At 36.8% G+C, this 21,933-nt stretch overlaps 1 protein-coding gene across 3 annotated transcripts; it reads right to left on the bottom strand.

Annotated features, from left to right (window-relative positions):
• Nucleotides 1-945: 945 nt before the first annotated feature.
• Nucleotides 946-21,193, bottom strand: chrnb1 (cholinergic receptor, nicotinic, beta 1 (muscle)). 3 transcript variants are annotated; one of them, XM_028039356.1, is made up of 12 exons: nt 21,101-21,193; nt 20,570-20,616; nt 15,446-15,579; nt 13,536-13,580; nt 13,068-13,177; nt 9,971-10,079; nt 9,737-9,884; nt 9,287-9,472; nt 8,686-8,909; nt 5,595-5,770; nt 1,715-1,862; nt 946-1,607 (listed from the first exon to the last, which is right to left on the bottom strand). In XM_028039356.1, coding segments are annotated over exons 1-12 (1,476 nt in total). In that variant the 5' UTR covers nt 21,103-21,193; the 3' UTR covers nt 946-1,460. The 3 variants fall into 3 exon arrangements, with proteins under 3 accessions (XP_027895157.1, XP_027895155.1, XP_027895156.1); XM_028039354.1 differs by having other exon boundaries at nt 20,570-20,848; nt 21,101-21,173; XM_028039355.1 differs by lacking the exons at nt 20,570-20,616; nt 21,101-21,193 and adding an exon at nt 18,307-18,539.
• Between the last annotated feature and the right edge of the window lie 740 nt (nt 21,194-21,933).

The raw sequence follows: 21,933 nt of genomic DNA, 5'->3' as shown, positions 1-21,933 counted from the left end.
TGTTTATTTTTTGATCCATTTTTGTTTTTTTCTGTAAACAGAGCGCAGCTGCGTGACGTCAACATCCTTCTTCTGCGCATGCGGGTCGCTTTGGGGTCATTAATGTTTACTGAAAAGTCTGACTGCGGTTATTTAGTAGCAAGAAGGACTACGCGAAAAATCGGACAGAAAAAATGTAGTTGTTTTTGACCTGATTCTAGTTAGCAGTTAGCTTGACTTCCTAAGTAGCTTGGCTTGACTCTACTTAGGTGTTACTTTTATTTTAAGTTGCTGTGTGTTTGACTTACAGGTAGATGTGTAGAATCAGAAAATGTCATAAAACAGAATCCGGCTGACATCAATAAGTAGGTGGAGATCAAGAAAATGTAAAATTATCTCCCCAATATTAATTAAAAGATCATAAATCTCCTGCATGTCTGGCTCATCATTAGCTTCCCATCTAAAAATGTGCTGCCTTCATTGCAATGCAGCAAATCTGTGTTTATAGTTCAGTCGTAACTTTAGTGCAACTTTTGGCTATACTGTATATTCAGTTTCTTTTATTAAGCTTTAAATTAACATAATGATTTATATTCATATCTAAAAATCACTAGTAGGTGCTGATTTAATTACAATGAACACTGAAAAAGACCAAAAGTGGAACAAAAATAATAAAATTGTTATTTTTTAACTTGCTCTACAATAAAACTGCACCTTTTCAAATTGTAGTTGTAATCTAAATAAACATTTGTAATAAATAGTGTGGATTCTACATTTTCTTTGTTAAATTCAGATTTTCTGTTTGGGGAATTGATCAAATAACTGATAGATATGAGGAACATATCAGGAGAAACCCGGTGTGCAGTAACCACCGCCTATTATTAGACCTACTAATTGGTCTAATATTAGCTGAATGGGCAGGTGATGCGCAGTGTTGAAGCATTGTGACAACAAATGGAGCCTTTGATATATATCCTCCCCTCAGATCTTTATTGAAATGACAAAAACAAAAGCACAGTTGCAGCTATGTATGTACCATAAAGGACACGTGGCGTCCTCGTGTCCCCTGACAAAGTGAGACACGGAGGACACTGATGTTCTGGACTCCGACACGAGATTAGCCTATACACCAGTGTCTAAAGCACAAATAGGATTACTTTGGCTGCAGAAATATCCCCCAGGCATGTGCCACACTCTCTCAAAGGCAACTAGCCAGTTTATTACAGCAGCTGCTTTATCGTGGTGTTTATGTGTTAACAGCATGTTGACATATCTGCAGCTAAAATGCTTTAAAAACACCAAAGTCACATCATAGCATAATATGTATTATGGATTATGCTATATTTAGACGGGTTGCTACAGTCCAAGCAATAACCGACACCAAGGGATTACCAAGTTCGGGCCAACACTACTTATATTTTCCTGTTGACGCCTGTGGGAGAATGCTCTCCATCATTTTCCTGAAGGAACACCAAACCGTTTCAGGCTAATTTGAAGGGATCTGTGGGCGTGTGATTGAAACTGGCGTCGGCAAAAATGGCCAGAGTGCCCACAGTGGTGAAGACGACGAAGATCCAGAGGAACATGCGGTCCACCACCATGGCCACGAACTGCCAGTCCTCTTTCAGCTGTCGACAGTGAGGGATTTAGAAAAGGCAGAGAAGATAGAAACCAGAGAACATTAGGATTAGTCTGCAGGGATCTTGTGATGTAACCAGAGGACAGGAAAACTCACCGCTTCGTAGTCTTTCTCAGCCTGCAGAGCCTCAGCGATGTACGTGATGGCGTCGATGGCCGACTTGAGCTCGTCAGGCAGAGTGAGGTAGGAGCTCGGGCCGTCAATGAACTTCTTCAAATCGGTGCAAAGCCCCTCTGGCTGGAACCTGCAGAGCAAAGGACATAACAGGTTTTACAGATGCTAAAAATGAGTCAGAGGTCCAGAGAACATCTGGATGATTGTAGAGTTCATAACTGAAAGTTTGTTGCAGGGTTTGTTTACCCATAACACTTCCTTGAACAGGTTAGGACAGGTCTATGGCCTATATACAACATTCTCATTACATTTTTTGCACATAATTCTTAGATGATGAGATTTTAGTCTGATCAGTTCTGCCGATTTTGAATTGTTTTAGGGCGTCTTGTCACTTTAATCCAAACAATCTGTTTTTGGCTGTGCCCCCCAGACTCTTTTTCTTGTGCTGTTTGCAGCACATGGAAATGGCTGCAAACAGATGTGCAATTATACAACCCTGCATCTTTGAAAAGCAGAAGTGGAACCTCCTGCACAACCAGCAAGACTGCAGCAAGTGGTTTCTGGATGTTACGCCAACAACAAAATACGTGTCTTTTCCAGCAGCCATTGTACAGCAAACGCAGCGGTAAACATGCTGGAGTTCCACTTGAGTTGCTAGGTAACGGGCTGGGCTTCACTGGCGTTGCTAGGTAACGGAATAAGGGCTGCTGATTTGTGATGTTACATTCCAGAGGTTTGAGAAATGGCTCATATTCCAGACACCAAAAAACATTAACTTATTGCCAAAAACTGGCTGGGTTTTATTTTTGTACACTTCACACTGGGACTGGAAAATATTTTAGATATCCAAAATAAGACACAACAACCAAAGACAATAAATAAAATAAATAAAAACCACACACAACTGAAACTATAAATAAAATAGATTATGACGTTTTCTAAACAAAATTACCCTTCAAGAAATATTTATCAGAATGAAATGATCACGCTCATTTTAATTTATTTTTAAATTTCATACATTTGGGACACATATCCCAAAAAAGTAACATTTATATTTCCAAACTGCAGACACACATTGGGTTGCAGATCTAGTCCAGGTCCAAACGCAAATTAAAATCTATAAAACTGTGAAGCAGGCAATAAGTCTGGCTTCCTCTCTTCTGCCAGTCAGAGGAATAAAGGGAAGGTCAGGAGCTCCGGTACCGCTGTGGGAGCCGCTGCTTGGATCCTGCTGACCGCCCAGAATCTCTACGTGAGAATGTGTGAATGTTTCAGTGTTTACTTGTTTCCCTCAGTTACCAACCATCAGCCGGTGCCAGGAGCCGCAGGGGGAAGCCAGAAAAACGCTCCGAGGCCGTCTTGCACAGCTGCCACTGAGAAATGTTCACAGCCACGGTAATTCACACTTTCTTTCCCTCCCAGTGACATTAAATTATATGGAAAAAGGAGACCAGGCTGAGAGCTGAAGCACAAAACACAACCACAGCTTCTACACTCAACCAAAATATTAAAGAATATCATAATAAATAAAAATACTTACCAACAAAGTACGCAGAAATACAAATTTAACACAAAAAGAAAACAAAACTGCATTTCAAATAGTATTTTGTAGTCCTGAACAAGTGGTTAACAACTGCATATCTACAATGGGAAATTGTGAATAAAAGAAGAAACACAATAAGTACAACTTTCGCCAAAAACTCAAAAGTATTAAGATTAATTTCAAATATGTACAAGAAACAACTTGGAAATGTTCTGATGTTGAAAACTTGCAAATTTGCAAGAAAAACAAAATTTCCATATGTATATATATTAAAAATTTCTTTACTCTGGTAAAATTATGACTTCCTTCTAGTATTACGATGACTTTATTCTCATAATATTATATATTTATTCTGGTAATTTTCTGACTTAATTTTTTAAATATTATGAATTGATTCTCAAAATATTATGACTTTAATCTCCAAATACTACAACTTTATTCCTGAAATATTATGACCTCATTCTCTTAATACTATGACTTTATTCTCATAATATTATATCTTCATTTTGGTAATTTCTTGGCTTTATTCTTGAAATATTATGAATTAATTCTCATTTGTTTTGTTTTTCTTAGCCTGGTCCTAAGACTTTGTCATAATAATTAAAAGTATTCCTATTTATAATAATTTCTTGACAAAATAAATAATAATTTTTATACATTTTAAAAATAATTTTTGTTTAAAAACACTGTAATAAACAGAAGTTTTATGCCACTGCAGACGCCGTCCACCAGAGGGCAGTGTTGCTCTGTAGCTGCATGCAGCAGTCGGAGGATAACGACCAGCTGCTTGGTATTCTGCTCATGAACCGTTGAGTTTACGATGCAGAGCTGCCATCACGGCTCTCTGAGCGCGGCAGGTGAACAGGCTGTGACCTCAGACAGGTGAAGCTCCATCAGGTAGACGGAAACAGAGAGCGGGGAAAGGATGGAGAGCAGATACCATTTGACCTTTCAACCCCTTCCGTGCTCTCCGTCTTTTACGACATAGACTCTCACTTCATCAGCAAGAAGAAAATTACTATTCAGGAGATTAATTTTAAGGAAAACTGGCCACGTCTGGTGCCAAGACATCCGCTAAACCAATTAGAAAGGTGCATGTGAGTGTATATATGGCCGACCGGGAGATACTGCTGTCTCATCAGATTGTTCTGACACAACCGCCCCTCCATTTACTGAGACACACATCTTCCCGCTCTCCTGTGTCAGAGTCAATTTGTGCGGGTCATTATTATTTCAGCGGCTGTTCTTTTCCCTCCAGACATATTTTACTTCTCACAGAGGACAGACGCACTGCTGGGACAGTTTGGAGAGTTTAGTGGAAAAACATGAAGGAGGGATTGAGAGTCTGGGAGTAACTAGTTACATTTACTCAATTACATTCACTTTTTATTTTGAAAAAATAAAAATTTTAGGAGTATTTTTACTTTTTACTTGGGTAATTTTATTATGAAGTATTTCTTCTCTTGGGTAAAATTTCTGGATTTTCTTCCCACTGAGTGAAGGACAAACATGTTTTAACCAAACACTTTACCAGACACAGACACACACCTGCAGGTTTTGTTAAAGTTTCAGCAGTTTTGTTATATAAAGAAACTGATTTGGAAAAATGTATTTTGTCTGATTTTGTTACTTATATGAATTATTATTTTGGTCTTTAAAATATCAAAATTTCCACTTAACTTTATATTTTGGTCCACCTGATAATGTAATTTTTAAATATTAAATGATTGATGATTTGATCAGTTACTCAGTACTTTTTACCAAATCCTTTTTTAATTTTAATAAGTACTTTTTACTTTTACTTGAAGTACTGTTACTCTTACTTGAGTATACTGTTTGGGTTCTCTGCCCAGATGAATGTCAGGATGTATCGATCTCCAAACTAATGCTAGACACCGAGGGAATCTGTGAAACCTGTGATGACGGGGAGAAGCTATAGCATACAGCCAGCAGGCGTGCACACGAGTGTATTTGACAGCACTTAGACCCGCCTCCTGGTTTTGATTGGCTGTTTCTAGTTTGCACTGGGAGGACTGGGAGAAGGCAAAGGAGCTTGAATTTTGTCACAGATTATCTGTCTCTTTTCACATATTTCAAAAAAATATGTAAAAAAGTATATTTTTAGGGATGCACCGATTTATTGGTGCCGTTTTCCTTAATTTTGGAAGATTGGTGATCGCCCTCTGGAATCCGCTAGCTCCTTGTAAATAAAATATTTCACATGTCTGCCTGCGTTTGAACCAGTTTAATTCCAAATCAAGCTGTTTCTTTAGCACCTAGCTGGTTTTATCCAGTTTGGTAGCGCCTCATGATGCTCACCTGTTGGGCTTGGGGAACAGGATGGACAAGTCCGGTTTGCGGATGAAATACTCGTCGGCTTTGCTGATGGTCATCACCATTTGCTTCTCCCTGCGGGGAATCATCTCGAGGGAAAGCGGCGTCTCCACTTTGGGACGCATCATGTAGAGGTAAGGAGGCAGCATGTGGATGAAGATCTGGGTGGAGACGGAGAGTGAAGGTCAAACACGTAATTTGACAGATTATGACGATACAAATGTATTTTTCTTACTAACTAGATTATTTATGCTTCACACTAAAGATATCTTATTCTTTAAAAACCAATTTCTGTTGCATTTATATCACAAAAGTCTGTTTGGAGTTCAATAATTGTTGGCTAATATATTCCAAGTGTTATTATCTTACACCAGGAGTGTCCAAACTGTGGCCCGGGGGTCATTTGTGGCCCTTACAATACTTTTGTGTGGCCCTGGCGGCCCTGAAAGTTTTTATAATATTAAAATTAAGTACAATACAAAGAATTTTTCTCTTACTAAACTTTTTTCTTTTTGTTTGTTTTTTCCCCATAAAAATTCAGCAATTTTTACTCAAAAACTAAGGCTACCAATCCATTATATTTTGTTAAATACAAAGACTTTTTTAAGTTTCATATTCCAAAATTTTAAATGTAGATAAAATTTTCATTTTTTAATTTTAAAATGGAATTGAATTGTTTATTTGTGTCTTTTAATGTATATCTAAAACTGTATAAGAAGTCTTAAATGAAAAAACTGCACAGTGTACCTTTTTATTATTCAATTAATTGATTAATCGTGAGAATAATCAGTTCCTTAAATGATCATTAGCTACAGCTCTAAGTTTTAGTTTCATGAATAACAATTTTCATCACATTTGGCTCATGAATTACAGATGACTGAGCTTTTAAATCCCTGTGCAGAATGCTGGTTGGTTAGGTCTCCAGGCTAATTTCTTCTATTTTCTTTGCTCTCTCTGTACAAATTACCATTTTCAATTTATTTTGTAAATTATCAGCAACACATCCGTTCAGAAACGTTGAATTAGAAACCATTGCTCTGCAATTCATGTTGCTTTGAGAAATAAAAAAAACGAATTCCTCTGGATTTTCCAAAGAAGCACTTTGAGTTGGACTCGCGTTGGGCAACACCCAAGTTTCTGCTGTTAAATTCAAATTTACAGTTTGGTGGATCAATGTGAGAGAATGAATAGTTGCCTTTTAAGGAGCCAGCAGGGCACTCAGTGATAAAATAGCACACCATACGGACAAACGTTGGCCTTGATCGATATAATAAATGTTTTAAACGGCTCATTTCTGCTCTGTTTGATGAGCTTTAAGATGCTTTTTAAATAACTCATCATGTCAGAAAGTGAGAAAAACAATTCTTTTTATATGCAGTGAATAGAGATATTTACTTTAATTGCAAGAACTGGGATTTCTATCTCTAATGAAGCCTCAAACAAATATAAATGTGCTTTCCGTTGTGCAGAAGTTTACTTTCTCCATCATTTTATGAACCCAGTGATCTTCTGGAGAGCAGGACTGAAACAAGCTGAACATATAGAGGTAATCTTTTCCAGCTAAGCTCCATTAGGCCGTGTAAATCACCTGTATGCAAGTACTGAGGTACAATCTAAGGTGAGCGTACCCTGAAAAGCGTGACAGACCGACGTAAAGAGCCGTAATTAGCTTCACATAATGTACAGTGAGGGCAGCAGCAGCTGATGGGGGTTAATGGTAGAGGATGACATTTACATTGGCGACTCTGTTTTAATCCAACAATCGCTGCCTCCTCACACAGATTAATGCTAAATTAAACCCAATTCCGTCTACTGGAACAGGAAATTGGAGTCAATAACAGTTAACTTCTTTAAGCTTTAAAACTTAGTTAAATTAATGATTGATCAGTTGTTACAATTTGTTATATTAACCTAATTTACGAGAATTTCTTCTGAATAATGTCTAAGGTAGTGAGAAGTATGATACTCTAGTAGACTCGGTTTGGACCAAAAATGAAACATTTGTTGCATTTTCAGCTTGTTTGGTTCTCTTTCCCACTGGACTGCCCTAAGGGATAAAAATTAATTGAAGAACCTGTTCCCCTGTTCACCTGTGGGGGCGCTGCAACAAGAATCACTGAACGAATCGACATGAAAACCTCTGAAGTAGACACAGAGCACAACTTCCTTCATCACAAAATGTAAACAAAAATGGATTGACATTTTTTTGTAGGATTTCTCATTTGTCTTTGACTCTGGTCCGCTTGGTGTTCACATATACATTCGAACCACATCAGAATTCACTTCAACCGAACCAAGACTTAGGTTTTAAGTTCACCTTTTTGGTCCTCACCAGTTTGATTGCGCATTGGCACTTCCATAAAGAAACCAAACTTTCTAGGTAAATGAACTGTAGTTTGATTAAAGTGGACTAAACAGGCCTGGTGTGAATGCAAGCTAAGGGTACATTCGTATGGGGAGGTGTGAATGCACAATCGAACTCTGATGCGGACCAATAAAGCAAACTGTGGTCCACCTACAAACCTGGTCTGGGTTCAGTTAAAGTGAACCCTGGTGCAGTTTTAATGCAGATCTGAATGACAAGCGGACCAGAAAGCAGGAAGTGCACTACAATGCATGGCATTCTGGGTAAATACAACTAAAACAAACGCTGTAGTCTAGCACTAGAAGAAATGGCTCATGTTCTTTTTCCAAAAACAGAAAATAATCTGACGTCACTCCATTTTTCCATACATTTTGTTAAGAACGAAGTTGCTATCAGTGTCTTCTTCAGAGGTTTTTGTATCATTTCCTTCAGTGGTTCTTGGTGTAGTGCCCCCACAGGTGAGGAGGGGAACAAGTTTTTCAAAGAGTTTGGTTCATTTGACACAATAGAGTGAGAAAGCGAAACACAGCAGCTGAAAATGTAAAAAATGTTGCAATTTCAATCCCCAATCAAACTGAGTCTACCAGACTGTCAGGTGTGAAAGCAATCTAATAAGAAAACAAATTTATAGAATTCAAGTACAGCTGGTTGTGTCTAGATTGTGACAGTTTCTAAATCCCCAGTTCGGCTTGATGCTTCTGCGAAGCTGACCTTGCGTATCCACATGGGCATCATGTGGGTGTTGGGGGAGCGGTGGTGCAGGTTGAGGACGACCACACTCAGGATGACGGAGCAGGTGACCAAGATCATGGTGAACATGATGTAGTTGACAATGATGGGGACGCCCAGCGAGGTCTCTGGGATCTTATCGGCCAGCAGCAGCAGGAACACAGTCAGGGTGAGCAGCACGTTGATGGACAGACCCATCTTCTCTCCTGGCAGAGATGGAAACAGTTGAGCATCAGGTTGTTCAATCCCAGAGTCAGTAAAAGAAAAGCTGTGTGTGAAAAATTAAGTTGGTGGTTGATTCATGATGATCATTAGTAATATTAGTCAATAAAAGCAGGAGCTTCAGATGTTGTATAGGTCTGGTAAGAGTCATAACCAACCAATTTGAAGTCTGTCATTTTGAATTAGTGTCCGTTGGACAGAAGACTTACTTTAATCCGCTTTAATCAAACTCCAGTTCGTTTACCTAGAAAGTTCGGTGACTTTGGTCACAAACTTTGGTCGGTCTACAAACCTCAGTCTGGTTAAAGTGGACCATGAATTCCTCTATATTCCAAAGTATTCGAGAGTAAAAAGTGTTTACCTGCATCGGGAGGCAGGTAGAAGTTGAAAATGGCAATGATTGTGATGAGGATGCAGGGAATGATGATGTTGATGATGTAGTAGAGAGGTTTTCTCTCTATGATCAGGTAGAAAGTCATTTCCTCGTACGTGTCGTCGTTCATGTTCTTCCTGCTTGGCTTGTGTCTGATGTACCACTCGCTGCTCTCTAAAGAAACATTAAAACAGGAAAATTTTAATTCACAGATACCTTGGTAATCTTCAATACGCTGCAAAAATACAAAATATTACCAAGTATTTTTGGTCTAGTTCCTAGTACACTTGAAATAAGATAAAACTAACCGACAAATACCTTTTCAACAAAACATAGGAGCTGGTTTTAAGTCAATAATTCATTAATATTGATGAAAAAATACTAGTTCTATGGACACATTAATTCACTTATAACATGGAAGAACATTTTGAAGCTCACCACTGAAGCCAACTGGATCCAACTGGATCTCCTTGATCTCCTTGCCTTTCGAGTCTCTCGCATACTGCAGGTCAATCTCCGTCGAATCGTACGTGTAAGAACGAAACTGCATGGTGCAGTTCTGCCAGTCGAACGGGAAATATGTAACCTGGAGAAAAAAACAAACAATCACAGATGTGTAAGTGAACAAACTGAAGGGAAAACAACAGGAAGAGGAAAAAAATGTCCTCCCACCTTGACTCCACAGGAGCTGCAGTAGAGAGCGGGGGGCGTCCATGTTACCCTGCCGTTACTGTAAACCTGAACGTGGACCTGAAGGGCAACGTCGAACACGCCGTCATTACTGCAAACAGACACACAAAGGAAACATTTACTGCTTTTACATCTTTTGTTATGTTTATTTGATGCTTTTATTCTAAGTGATTTGCAATTATGAATCAACATTGAAGGTTCAGGAAAGTGGTTAGCTTAAATCTGGCTAGCTGCTAGCTTAGTTCCTGTTACTAATGACTAGTATGACTGTTGCTTTTAGCTTAACTTTATGTGGATGTAAGATTAACTTTAATTACCTGTTAGCATTTATTTAATTAGCTGTTAGCTTCAGTCTGCGCACTGGTTAGCTTAAATCTGGCTAGCTTAGTCCCTGTTACGCCTTTCCGTGACTAGCATGACTGTTTGTTTCTTTTATATTAACTTTGACTAACTGTTAGCATTTCTTTAATTAGCTGTTAGCTTTATTACACGATGCTGTTAGCTTCACTCTGAGCACTAGTGAGCTTAGCGCTGGCTAGTTGTTAGCTTAGTCCCTCTTACTCCTTTTCGTAACTGGCATGACTTTTTGTTGCTTTTAACTTAACTTTATGTAGCTGTTAGACTAATTTTGATTAACTGTTATAATTTCTTAAATTAGATATTAGCTTCTCTGTGGGATGCTAATAGCTTCAGTCTGAGCAGTGGTTAGCTTAATTCTGGTTAGCTGTTTAATTTTTATCAAAGCAGCTATTAAAAATGAACTGAGTATGTTTTCTTCTCGCTCTTTTTCACTCTTTGTTCGACTCTTAGTAATTTTGATTAGCTTTGACTTTACTGAGCAATTAGCTTGGATATGAATACCAGTTAGCTTGACTCTGTCTAGCTATAACCTTGACTCACACGAGAAATATGTTTCTGATTTTTCTCAGTTACTCTACTGAAATGTAAAAACAAGATAATAAAAAAATTGATTATTAAAAAAAAAAAAAAAAATAGCCACATTAGTTCTTTGTTTTCACCACATCATGAATATGTAGATATTCCTCTTGTGGTTAATTAACATAAAATGTAGCTTCACCAACATGGTTAAAGAAGATTTCAGTTTCTTTGTTACAAACTTCTTTCTGAGTTTCCCGTTGGCTGTAGCCTCATTCTGACCCAACATCACAACATTTTATGTGGCATAAGCAATAAAAAGCAAACATTAGCTAAGCAGTCGGGCCAGCCAACGTTGGATCATGTACACAAAGCTTTCCTGGCAGATAAACTCACAACTGAGACATCAAGCTAATTAGAGACTGATTTAACCTTCTCACAGTACACAGTTTTAGGCTTTTATGATACAGGTAATTGAGCAGACTTTGTGTTAGCCCAAATAAAACCCTACTATCTGTGACGGCGCTGTTGAAATTAGCAGTATTGATCAGCCATATTGGGAAGCACACAGAGGCTTGTGTTGATGCAGATATTTGTGTGTTGATGTTCCAAATGAAGGCCTTGTGTGCTGAAGTTGCTGAACGGCGCCATCAGCCCAGTTATTAGAGAGCCATGCTGCTTAATTGCCTATAAAGTGTTGATAAATGGAGCAGTGGGGACAGTTACAGTGGTGTTAATGGGGGCATGCACATGTGTTGGAATACGGGGACCATAAAGCCTCCTCTTTCTGCTCTTTGAGTCTCTAATTTGATGCATTCTCATGCAGTTTTATTCACTGAATGAATGCTGTAGTGCATTGGTGTCCAAATTGTGGCCTTCGGGCTGATTTTGTGCGGCCCCCAACTGCAATTCAAAATTGTTACAAATTTGGCCTTTAGATGCAGATGGGGACTTTTAATTTGTAATCAGGTTAAAAAAATATTACCAACGTAATTTTCTTACACAGGAAAATGTAAGGTATAACAAAATGTATTTGTTTTTGTAACCAAGTTTATACAGAGATTTTTACCGAAAAGCCAACTTTGTTTTTATTCTTATCAGAAACTTGGCTAAACATAGCGAGCGTTTTGAAAGAATTTGATCCAAATCCTTTTCTTATTACTGAAAATAAATTTATTCAATTGAGCCCAAAAGAAACTGAAAACTAGAAGTCTTTATTTTAGTTCTGCAAACATGCAAAATCTACTACAGTGCATTTGGGCCGTTGTGGAAAAAAATATGCAAATTGATTTTACCAAATAACTCATCTCAGAAAACCTCTAGGAAAAGTTAGGAAATTTGCTAGAAAAAAAAAATCTGATTTTAAGATTAACATCAGAAATTTTCAAAAAAGAAAAGAAAAAAGAAGACAACAAAGAAAATTTAAATCAGAATTTCAAATGTCAAATTTCTGAGATTAGTCACAAAATTCCTGAATTTTTGGAGGAAATTTACTCTTTTTTTTTCTATCTACAATGACACTAATACACTGTCATATTAATCCCTTTCAAGTTTTTTTTATCTACAGTAAATATTGAGCTACTTCATTTGCTTGTTTGTTTTTTTAAAGGTTTGATTCACAAACACGAACACTAGTAACGTTTCCTAAAAGGCTAAAGATTCACAGATCAGAAAGAGAGGAAGAAGAAAATAAGCATCTATCCCTACTGATATCCGTATTATCACCTTTGGAGAATATATTTTACAGCGTTTTATCTTCATGAACAGTTTTGTTCACATTTGCCCTGGGCTCTCTACAGGAAACCTTTAGATCTATGGGTAGGGTGCTGGTTAGCTAGGTCTCCAAACTGCTGCTCCTTGACATTTCACCTGATTTTCTTCTTCGAATTGGACATATTGCCATTTACATATTCACCTTATAAACCCAGATTTGAGCTGAAGACTTTTTATCTCTGATTTATTTTCGGATTGTTCTTTTGGTTCTTCATTAATGCCCAAATTTGGTGTTTCTGTTATGACATCATCTCTGCTAGGCAACGTCTGGCAACTTTGAGCTCATTTCATTCCTCTGATGTAAACATTACTATAATAAATGAATTTATCAGTCACATGTCAGAAGAAAATTGAAAAGAAAAAGTTGTAAAGATCATCATATCCATCTTATATTTATATCAAAGTACAAATATAAAATTGATTTACTTACTTATTGATGAGAACGATGTCAGGAAGCCACACCTTCCCAGACGGGACGCGCAGCACCTCAATCCCATCGTGCTGCTTGGGTTTCCAGTTGAGCCGATAATCCGTCCACTCCTGTAAGGACAGAAAGTTTTGGATTATTAGAAAAATAGAAACAGCAAAAAAAAAAAAAAAACAGAAACAGCAGGCAGAAACTTTTTGCCCATTCAGTACAAATGTGAAGCATTTTGTCATTTCATCACTTTTTCTCCCTCTTCTCATTTTGCCGCCACTTTAATTTGCGTCCTCAGGGATGATTTTCCTTGCATTTGCATAAAAATAACAGTATTTGCAAACGCTTTAATTCTGCCTACTGAACTCCAACTGTTCTGTTCTGAGCTGAATATGGAAACAACCGTAAAATATGATCAGAACCACAAGCTACCGAGCGGTTCTGGACCAACAAACAGAGCTGAACTGCAAATAAACTTACCAGATTCATGACAACAACGGTGCTCATTTCCTCATTTTTCATATTCTGAAAGGAAATATGAAACAGCGCGTTAATAATAATTAATAATAATAATCTGAAACACGTCAGATTTTCTGCCAAGCATATAACTTTTATTAAAAAATATTATTTATGTATTTGTTGAAACTGTCATTATGTCATGACAGTTTGGAATGAGGCAGATAATCTGTGAAAAAGAGAAAGAATTGAATCCCCAGAGCTACCTAGAAACAATTAGAGCAAAGAGGCGGGGCTTAGCGCTGTCAATCACAATCCTGTGTGTGTGCCTTAATATGCTGCAGCAAGCTAAGTCCATTATGAATGCTAAGGCTAGTTAGCATAGCCACAAATGACAGCAGATAAACAGTTTTCCTGTAACAATAACTTGTTTCTCCGCTATTAGCACATTTAGCAGTGAGTACATGAGGATGATTGACAGCGCTAAGACCCACCTCCTGGCTCTGATTGGTTGTTTTGGTGTTTTTAGACAGTAATAAATGGAGGAGAGTGATAATTTCACAGATAATCTGTCTCATATTATACTGTCACAACATGGCGACAGTTTTAACAAACATGCAAAAAACCATTTTTTTTAAATAAAAGTTACGTACTGCACCTTTAAGACAAAAACCAAGGCATTTCAATGAAAAGAAAAGTTTGCCAATGTCTTCTGTTTTGAGTTCAACACTCGGTGAAATTATGGGAGCGTCTAAAAAAAAATATTGACCTCAGAATCGTAACAAACTTAGCAGGAAGTTGACTTGACTTGTTGTTTGAAGCAGCCAATCAGACGTCTGGGTGTCCCGTAATCCCGCCCATTACGTATGAAAGTTGTCAGCACAGAAACATGAAATAATATGTTGTTTTTAAAATGAAATCAATTTAACTGAGGCACACATAATTAATTCTATATTTTAACAAATGATTTCTGTATTATTTAAATAATTATTTTAAAAGTTTTTTATTTATTGGAATGTGGCATGATCGAGTCTCCATATAAATGTTGGTCAATCACACCAAAAACCCCTAAAATAAATTAAAGTTTGTGGTTGCAATACGAAAATAAATGGAGAAAGTCACTTATGTGCATATGAACTAAATTAATCCATTATATAAATATAGAAAGTTGTAAAACAAGTTAAAAACTTTCACTGTAGCGTCTAGAACATGAAAAACTGCAACGGATCCAACAAAAATCTAAGTTAAAAATAAATAAATTGTGTTTGAATGCAGCTGAAAAGGTTCTGCTTGCAAAGCAAAATATGCTTGTTGTTGTCAGACAAGCAAATTAAAGTCCAAAACATCATAATATTGATAGTTTTAAAAATATTATTAAAAGAGGAAGCTGAAGCTGAAATGATTTCCGTTCTTCTGTCTCTAACTTTCTGAGCCTGACCTGCTATTTAAAACACAAACAGGAATGTTAGCAAGACAACTGGAGCGACATCAGAGGAGAGCGGGGCTCTGAAACCCCAAACACATTTCTGCCATTACTGACACTTCCTGTACCAGTTCACCTCCAGCTGATCACTGGGAACCAACAAGCATCTCACTTTCCAACACAGCTTCCCGTCAGAGCCAAAAGAGTCCTGTTCCTTTAAGGAAGCAGGCTCACCTTGACTGGAGGTAACAGGGGCTTCAGCTGCTGTGTATCATGGCGTCTGCATCGATGTTATGAAGGTTTAGTTACCAAAAGCCATGACACTTTCAATTTAACGGGGACCTGTTATGTAAGATTTATATTTTGTATGTTTTTATACCTCCATTTGTTTCTCAAGTGCTTCTAAAAACAGCCAAGACTGAGGACAGTGATGTAGCTACATAGTCTGTATGTGAACAGAAAAGTTTTCTAAGGGACATAACAGGAAAGAAAAGGTCAAATATTTGCTCACCAGCCCAACAAAGGAGGAGAGGATCATCCCCACGCGGACCACCACCCTCTCTTCGGGTTTGCGAGCCGGCCGGACCTTCAGGTTGTAATCAGTGAAGACTTTCTTCATCAAGGCCTGCTCTGCCTCCACAGCGCCTCAACAACACAAAGAGCAGAAAACATCATGGAAAGGAGAACGTGGAAGAAAACACAAGAAAAGCAGAGTTAAAAGAATCAACAGTTACCAGGAAAGAAGACATCTTTCAAACCACGGTATGTAACTTTTATAAAAATGTTTTACTTTTTTACATATTTATTTGTTAAACTGTCACCATGCTGACAATCTGTCAAAAGATCAATCTCCTCCACCTCTTCCCTGAAGAAATGAACCACTCCCAACCAAAAACAGCCAATCAGAGCCAGGAGGCGGGCCTTAGCGCTGTCAATCAATTCATGAATGTGTTGCTAAATGTGAAAATGGTGGAGAAACTACTTAATGATACAGAAAAACTGCTTAACTGCCATCCAATGTGGCTATGCTAACTAGGCGTAGCATTCTCAACTAGCTGTACCATAGCAGAAAGCAAAAGGGTGAGTGACAGCGCTAAGACCCGCCTCCTGGCTCTGATTGGTTGTTGCTAATTAGCACTGGGAGAAGGCAGAGAAGCCAATTTTCTTCACAGATTGTCTGTAACAACATGGAGGCAGTTTCAACAAATATTTTTTAATAAAAGTTACATACTGTAGCTTTAAGAAAAATTAAAATAACCCAACTTAACTGTCAATTGATGCAAAATCTTTATATTTTAAATATTTAGCAAAAACCTTTAGCGCATAACTAATGGAGAACTCCTTCCAATACTCAGAGAAAAAAAGTCAGACCTTTAAAAACTCAAAATAGTTGATCATTTGGCTTTAAATCCTGTGCCATAATTTTAGACTAAAGGGTAATTTTAGACGGCTTCTGTGCTGCGCTATTAAAACCACATTTCTTCCCTTTAAACTGAATTTCTGCACACAAGTCGGCCCATTTCCTCCTTGGTGTTGGAAGGTTAGGAGCATTTATAATCAGTGGCACTGGTGACGTGGCATCCATCACGTTTGGCTTCGCTGTGGCTCCAGCACAATCTGACCTGACAGGAATAAATGACAACAATCACCCAGCAAGGCGGCGCTATTAACGAGGCACAGGGAGGCGACGCTGCTTGGAGACAGGAGGAGGTTCTGACTGGCTCCTTATCGCAGAAATACCATGACTAGATGCAAAACAACAACCAGAACTCTGGCTTTTAAAACAGAAAACAAGCTTTGGTTTCTTTAGTGAGGATTCACGTAAAGCTTGTCTCACTTCTTTAAGCTGAAAGAGGCGATGAGCATCATTTAAAAACTAGCAGCAGTTTTTAAACGTCACTGTCAGAAGAGTTTTACTCCGTTTCATCGTAAAAATGATTGATTTCTCCAAAGAAAGGCCCTCAGATGGAGATTACATCAGTATGGTTTCTCTGTTAGTTTGCTGGTTTAATGAATGCCGACATGAATCTTAAAACTAGTTTTGAACATTTTTTTCAGTTTCAAATCTTTATTTTTTATTTTAATTTTCTTTAATTTCAAAAAAAATTCAATTTCAAATATTTTCTTTCAGTTTTTATTTTTATTTTAATTTCACTTTTTACAGTTTAAAATTTACATTTTTTATTTTATTTTTTTTAGTTTAAAAATGTTTTTACAATTTCAGATCTCTGGTTTCAGTTTTAATTTTTGTTTCAAATAGTTTTTTCAGTTTCAGATCTCATATTCAGGTTTTTTCATTTTATTTTTTGCAGATCTTTAAGTTTCAGATCTTTAAGTTTTCATTTTTTTAAGTTTCAAACTTTTTCAGTTTCAAATCTTTATTTTTGCTAGTTTCAGTTCTTTATTTTCAAATTTTATTTTATTTAGTTTAAATGTTTTTTCAATCAAAATTTTTTTTTCTGCTTTTGAACAAACTTTATGGCCCCAATTTAGCACCATATATTTCCATTGATCATATAATTGCGAAGTTTTAAAATAAAACTGCTAAATGGAAACAGGCCAGTTCTGAATAAAATATTTTGGTGTCAGGATATCGTGATTTCTTTGGGTGCATGAAATTGGATTATTTCACTAAACTGCCACAGAAACACTTTTTCACACCAAATGAGTCACATGATCAACACCTGGATGTTACTACTGGCGGAAACCTCAAAGAAAACGACAACAGGAAGTAGTTAGTGGATATTTTTAATAACTTATTCAAACTTATTCACATGTGATATTGAATGCATTTCTTTAATGGAAACACATCAATTAAGAAATTGTGTTTTTTCAACATGTAGACAAAGTTTTGTGGACATTTGTAATCAAGGCACAGCTAGTCAACCTGCCATCAATTTTGTGCACCTAGCTAAACAAATGAACATGTTAGCATGTTTGAGTTAGCATCTGGTTAGTAGCAAGTCACCCTCCATTACAGCTTTATAAAATAAAATGTTTATTTAGTAAAACTGGAAGATATTTATACAGTATTTGCCCTCAAGTTAAAACAATGTTACCATTTAATATTTTTAGTAGAGTTTGAGGCAAAGTTGTGGTTTATTATCATTGTTTATATTCTTCTGCTGTTGGCTGTCAGGGTCAGAAGTTGATGCTTCTTTTATTTTGAAGGTGAGAAGAAGTTTGGGAATGAAGACCAAATAAATCTTTTGGATGTTTTTAATCAGAATATGTCTTTTATATGTATTTTAGTTTTTCTGTGAAATCAACTACAGTAGAGCAACAATATTATTCCATATTTTTGTTTTGATCTCTATATAAATTATATCTTGACCACAACTCCGGTTGAGTACGTTCAGTGATGTGTCTTACCTCCTAACGCGCTCAGGCTGAATAAGCAACATGCTAGCAGCAACTTGCTCAGCAGGTTTTCCATGACGGACTTTCGGACCTTCAAACCAGTTAATCCAACTCCTCAGATTCAGATTTTCTTCTTTCTGATCCGGGGAGCGTTTTGACGCTGAGTTTGGTTTGGCCGGTTTGAGCTGTTGTTGTCTGTCAGTCAGGCCCGCCTGGACAACTGGTCGTGTCCGATTACCCCGAGGAGGGAGGGGCTCCCAGCCTATGTGGGTCAGGCATGTCGGACCAAAACTACCTTACAATGCAAAGATTTAACAGTACAATGATCAAACCAGAGACTAGCCTCTGATTTCCACTGGGAAATTAGTAAATCCAGAAATCTTTACCATCCTGAGGGACATTTTTGCCTTTGGTCTGACTTAGGGGTGTCCAAAGTGTGGTGCGGGGGCCATTTGTGGTTCTTGGGATGCTTTTGCATATGAAGATTTTTTTATTTGTAATTAGGGTAGAATTATGTCATTTATTATGTATTTGACTTTTTCTAATTATGTTTTTATAATAAGCAGAACCAGGTTGATCAAGTTATTAAAGTCAGGAAGCATTTTTGAAAGAAAGTGACAAAATCCTACTCTTATAAAATTTGTTAATTTGAACCCAAAATAATTCTTTCTCCTTCTTCTACTGTTAACTTTCCATTATTTCATCATCTGATGGTTCCTAAATCCTTATTTAAACGTCTTCAGCAACTTGTTGCAGAACTAAAATCACCAAAAATGTCAACTTTATTCATCCATTCGCTTCCTAAGGCTGTATTCTGTTGCATTTGACTGAATTATCTTATAGAACTAAATACCAGAAAAAATTTATTTGAATAATAGAAATATGAATGTTAGATGCAGAAACACAGAAGCAACCTGTCTGTTTTCCTAACAGAGTTGATCAGATTTACCCGCCAGATGCGGTTTAATTCTTCGAAGGCTCGTGAAGTGAAAAGTCTCTCTCTTCTTTTAACACATTCCTACACTCATATTTTCACGCCACTCTGCTCTAACACTCATCTTTGACCGATCCACTCAGCCTTAATTTACGATCTGCTATCTGTGCCATTTGGCCCGTGGCCAATTTAATTATGAAAGAAGGTAACTATTAACAGCTGGCAGCCAGAGTCACTCAGCACATCTGTGGTCAGGAGGGAGTAGACGACTCAGAATCACAAACGGCTCACTTACAACACTTTAAATTATACTTTTTATCTGCAACAAATGATCATTTCTTAATTAACAAAATTACAAGTTATTGTTTGAAGTTATGTATTTGGTTAAACTTTCATAAAAAATATGCTTTTTTATGATCTCCTCCACTTAGTCACTGAGCTGCTATTGCCGTCTGAAGACATGAACCATTAAAAACCAAATCAGAGCCAGGAGGAGGGGCTTAGCGCTGCCAATCAATATTGTGCATGCCCTTACAAATGTGCTAAAGGAGGAGAAATGGCTTACCATTACAGAAAAACTGTTTATCGGACATCGTCAGTGGTCCTGCTCATTGGCATTAGCATTGATGACAATAGGAGGTTGATTGACAGCGCTAAGATCCGCCTCCTGGCTCTGATTGGTTGTTTCTAGTTAGCACTGGGAGAAGGCAGAGGTGCTCAATTGTTTCGATTTTTTTTAATTATGCTGTACTTTCTACTTTTACTTGAGTAATTTTATTATAAAGTATTTCTACTCTTACTTAAGTAAAATTTCTGGATTTTCTTCCCACTGAATGAAAAACAAACATGTTTTAACCAAATATTCTCCAGACACAGACACACGCCTGCATTTTTTGTTAAACTTTCATCAGTTTTTTAGTGAAATAAACTGATTTTGAAAAACTTTATTTTGCTTGATTTTGTTACTTATATGAATAATTGTCATTTTCATCCTTAAATTACCAAAATTTCCACTTATCTTTATTTTTCGGTCCATCTGATGATGTATTTTTTATTATTAAATAATTGATAATTTGATCAGTTACTCTTCACTTCAGTAAACTTTATACCAAATATTTTTTTAGTCTTACTTGAGTCACTTATTGGACGGCTACTTTTTACTTTTACTTCAGTAGAAATACGTTGAAGTATCTTTACTCTTACTTGAGTACAATTTTTGGAAACTTTTTTTGTACAAAACTGTCACAAGATAGTGACAGTTTCAACAATTATGCAAAAATACATATTCTTTTAAAGTAATATAATTCAGCTTTAAAGAGTGTTGTGAATGTAAGAACTAACCTGTTTGGATCGGATCCAGGTAAACGTGGCAAGCTGCACTTTCCGTCCTGGAAGAAAGTAAATGGTCTTTACTGACAAAGCGGCTTTCAGGACTTATCTTACCTCCTAATGTGTTTCTCATCCTCCCAAACGGGGCTGCTTATCGCATATTTGCATTGCTGTTTGTGTTGTAGTGGCTTCATACACACACAGATATCGAGGGCACTTTGAGACCCGGATGTGCTGCTAATCGAGTCGTAGATCTTCACAGTCAGCTAATGCGGCACAAGACCTGAGTGTCTGGTGGTCGACAAAATAAAAAAAAGATAGCTCAAAAAATAAACTGTTTCTTCTAAATAATGTAATCACACACTGGGTTAGGATAACTATCCAAAAATTGTGTTAAAGCAACCAGAGTTTGTAGTTTGTACAACTAATAATTAGCTAGCCATAACCCTAAAACACAATATTTGACCTTTCTCATTTAAGTAAAAATGTTCATTAAATCCTAAAATAAAGCAATAAATTGTAAAGAACCAAAACAACCCTTACATTAACGGTCTCTGCTCGGTTGAAGTGAACTTTGCTGCGGTTTGAATGTGGATAACAAGCGGACCGGAGAACGCTCCAAAAGCAGGAAGTGGACTACAGCGCAGGGCATTCTGGGTAAATGCAACCAAAACAAACGTTCGAGTTTAAAATTAGTGGGAGAAATGGCTCATAGTCTTTTATTAATCATAAAGGATAAATCCAAAAACAATTAAAATGTGACACCACTCCATTACTGTTTATATTTCAGGAAGAAGGTCACTGTGTGGCGAATCATGGACAAGTTAGTAGAAGAAACACTGCCACCTGCAGGTGGGAGTTAGCATCACTGAAACCCGATGTTTTAAATTTATTTTTTTACTATATATATATATATATAAATAGATTTTGTTTTTTGAAAATTTGCCGTAAACTCTCGATCCATTAGCACATAAATATAACGACGTATTAAAGACATTGTAGATATAAAACAAACAAAAAAAGGTTGTAGTAAATTTCCACCAAGAAATATAGAAATTTGTTTGAAAAGTCAAAACTTTTCTACAAAAGACAAGGACATTTCTCAATTTCTCCAGAAGTAAATTTTTTTTTATAGGAAACCCTTCACAAATTTTGAGATTAATCTCAGAAATTTTTTAGCTTGAAAAGTAAAAAATTTTTCAACTTTACAAAAATGTCCAAAAAGCATAATTTTCCAATTTTTCAAACTTTGACATTTTCTGACTTTTGTTTAAGAAAATCTCTGAAGTTAATATCAATTTTTTTTTTGTTTTTTGACAAAAACGTACATTTCCTTTTTTATTTTTCCATCTACAATGTCCCTAAAATGCAGTAAT

The sequence above is a fragment of the Xiphophorus couchianus genome, chromosome 14 (assembly GCF_001444195.1).
Source record: "Xiphophorus couchianus chromosome 14, X_couchianus-1.0, whole genome shotgun sequence".
In the NCBI taxonomy this organism is placed as follows: Eukaryota; Metazoa; Chordata; class Actinopteri; order Cyprinodontiformes; family Poeciliidae; genus Xiphophorus; species Xiphophorus couchianus.
The sequence above is the reverse complement of the archived record's forward strand: the minus strand, read 5'-3'. Positions and strand labels throughout refer to the sequence as shown.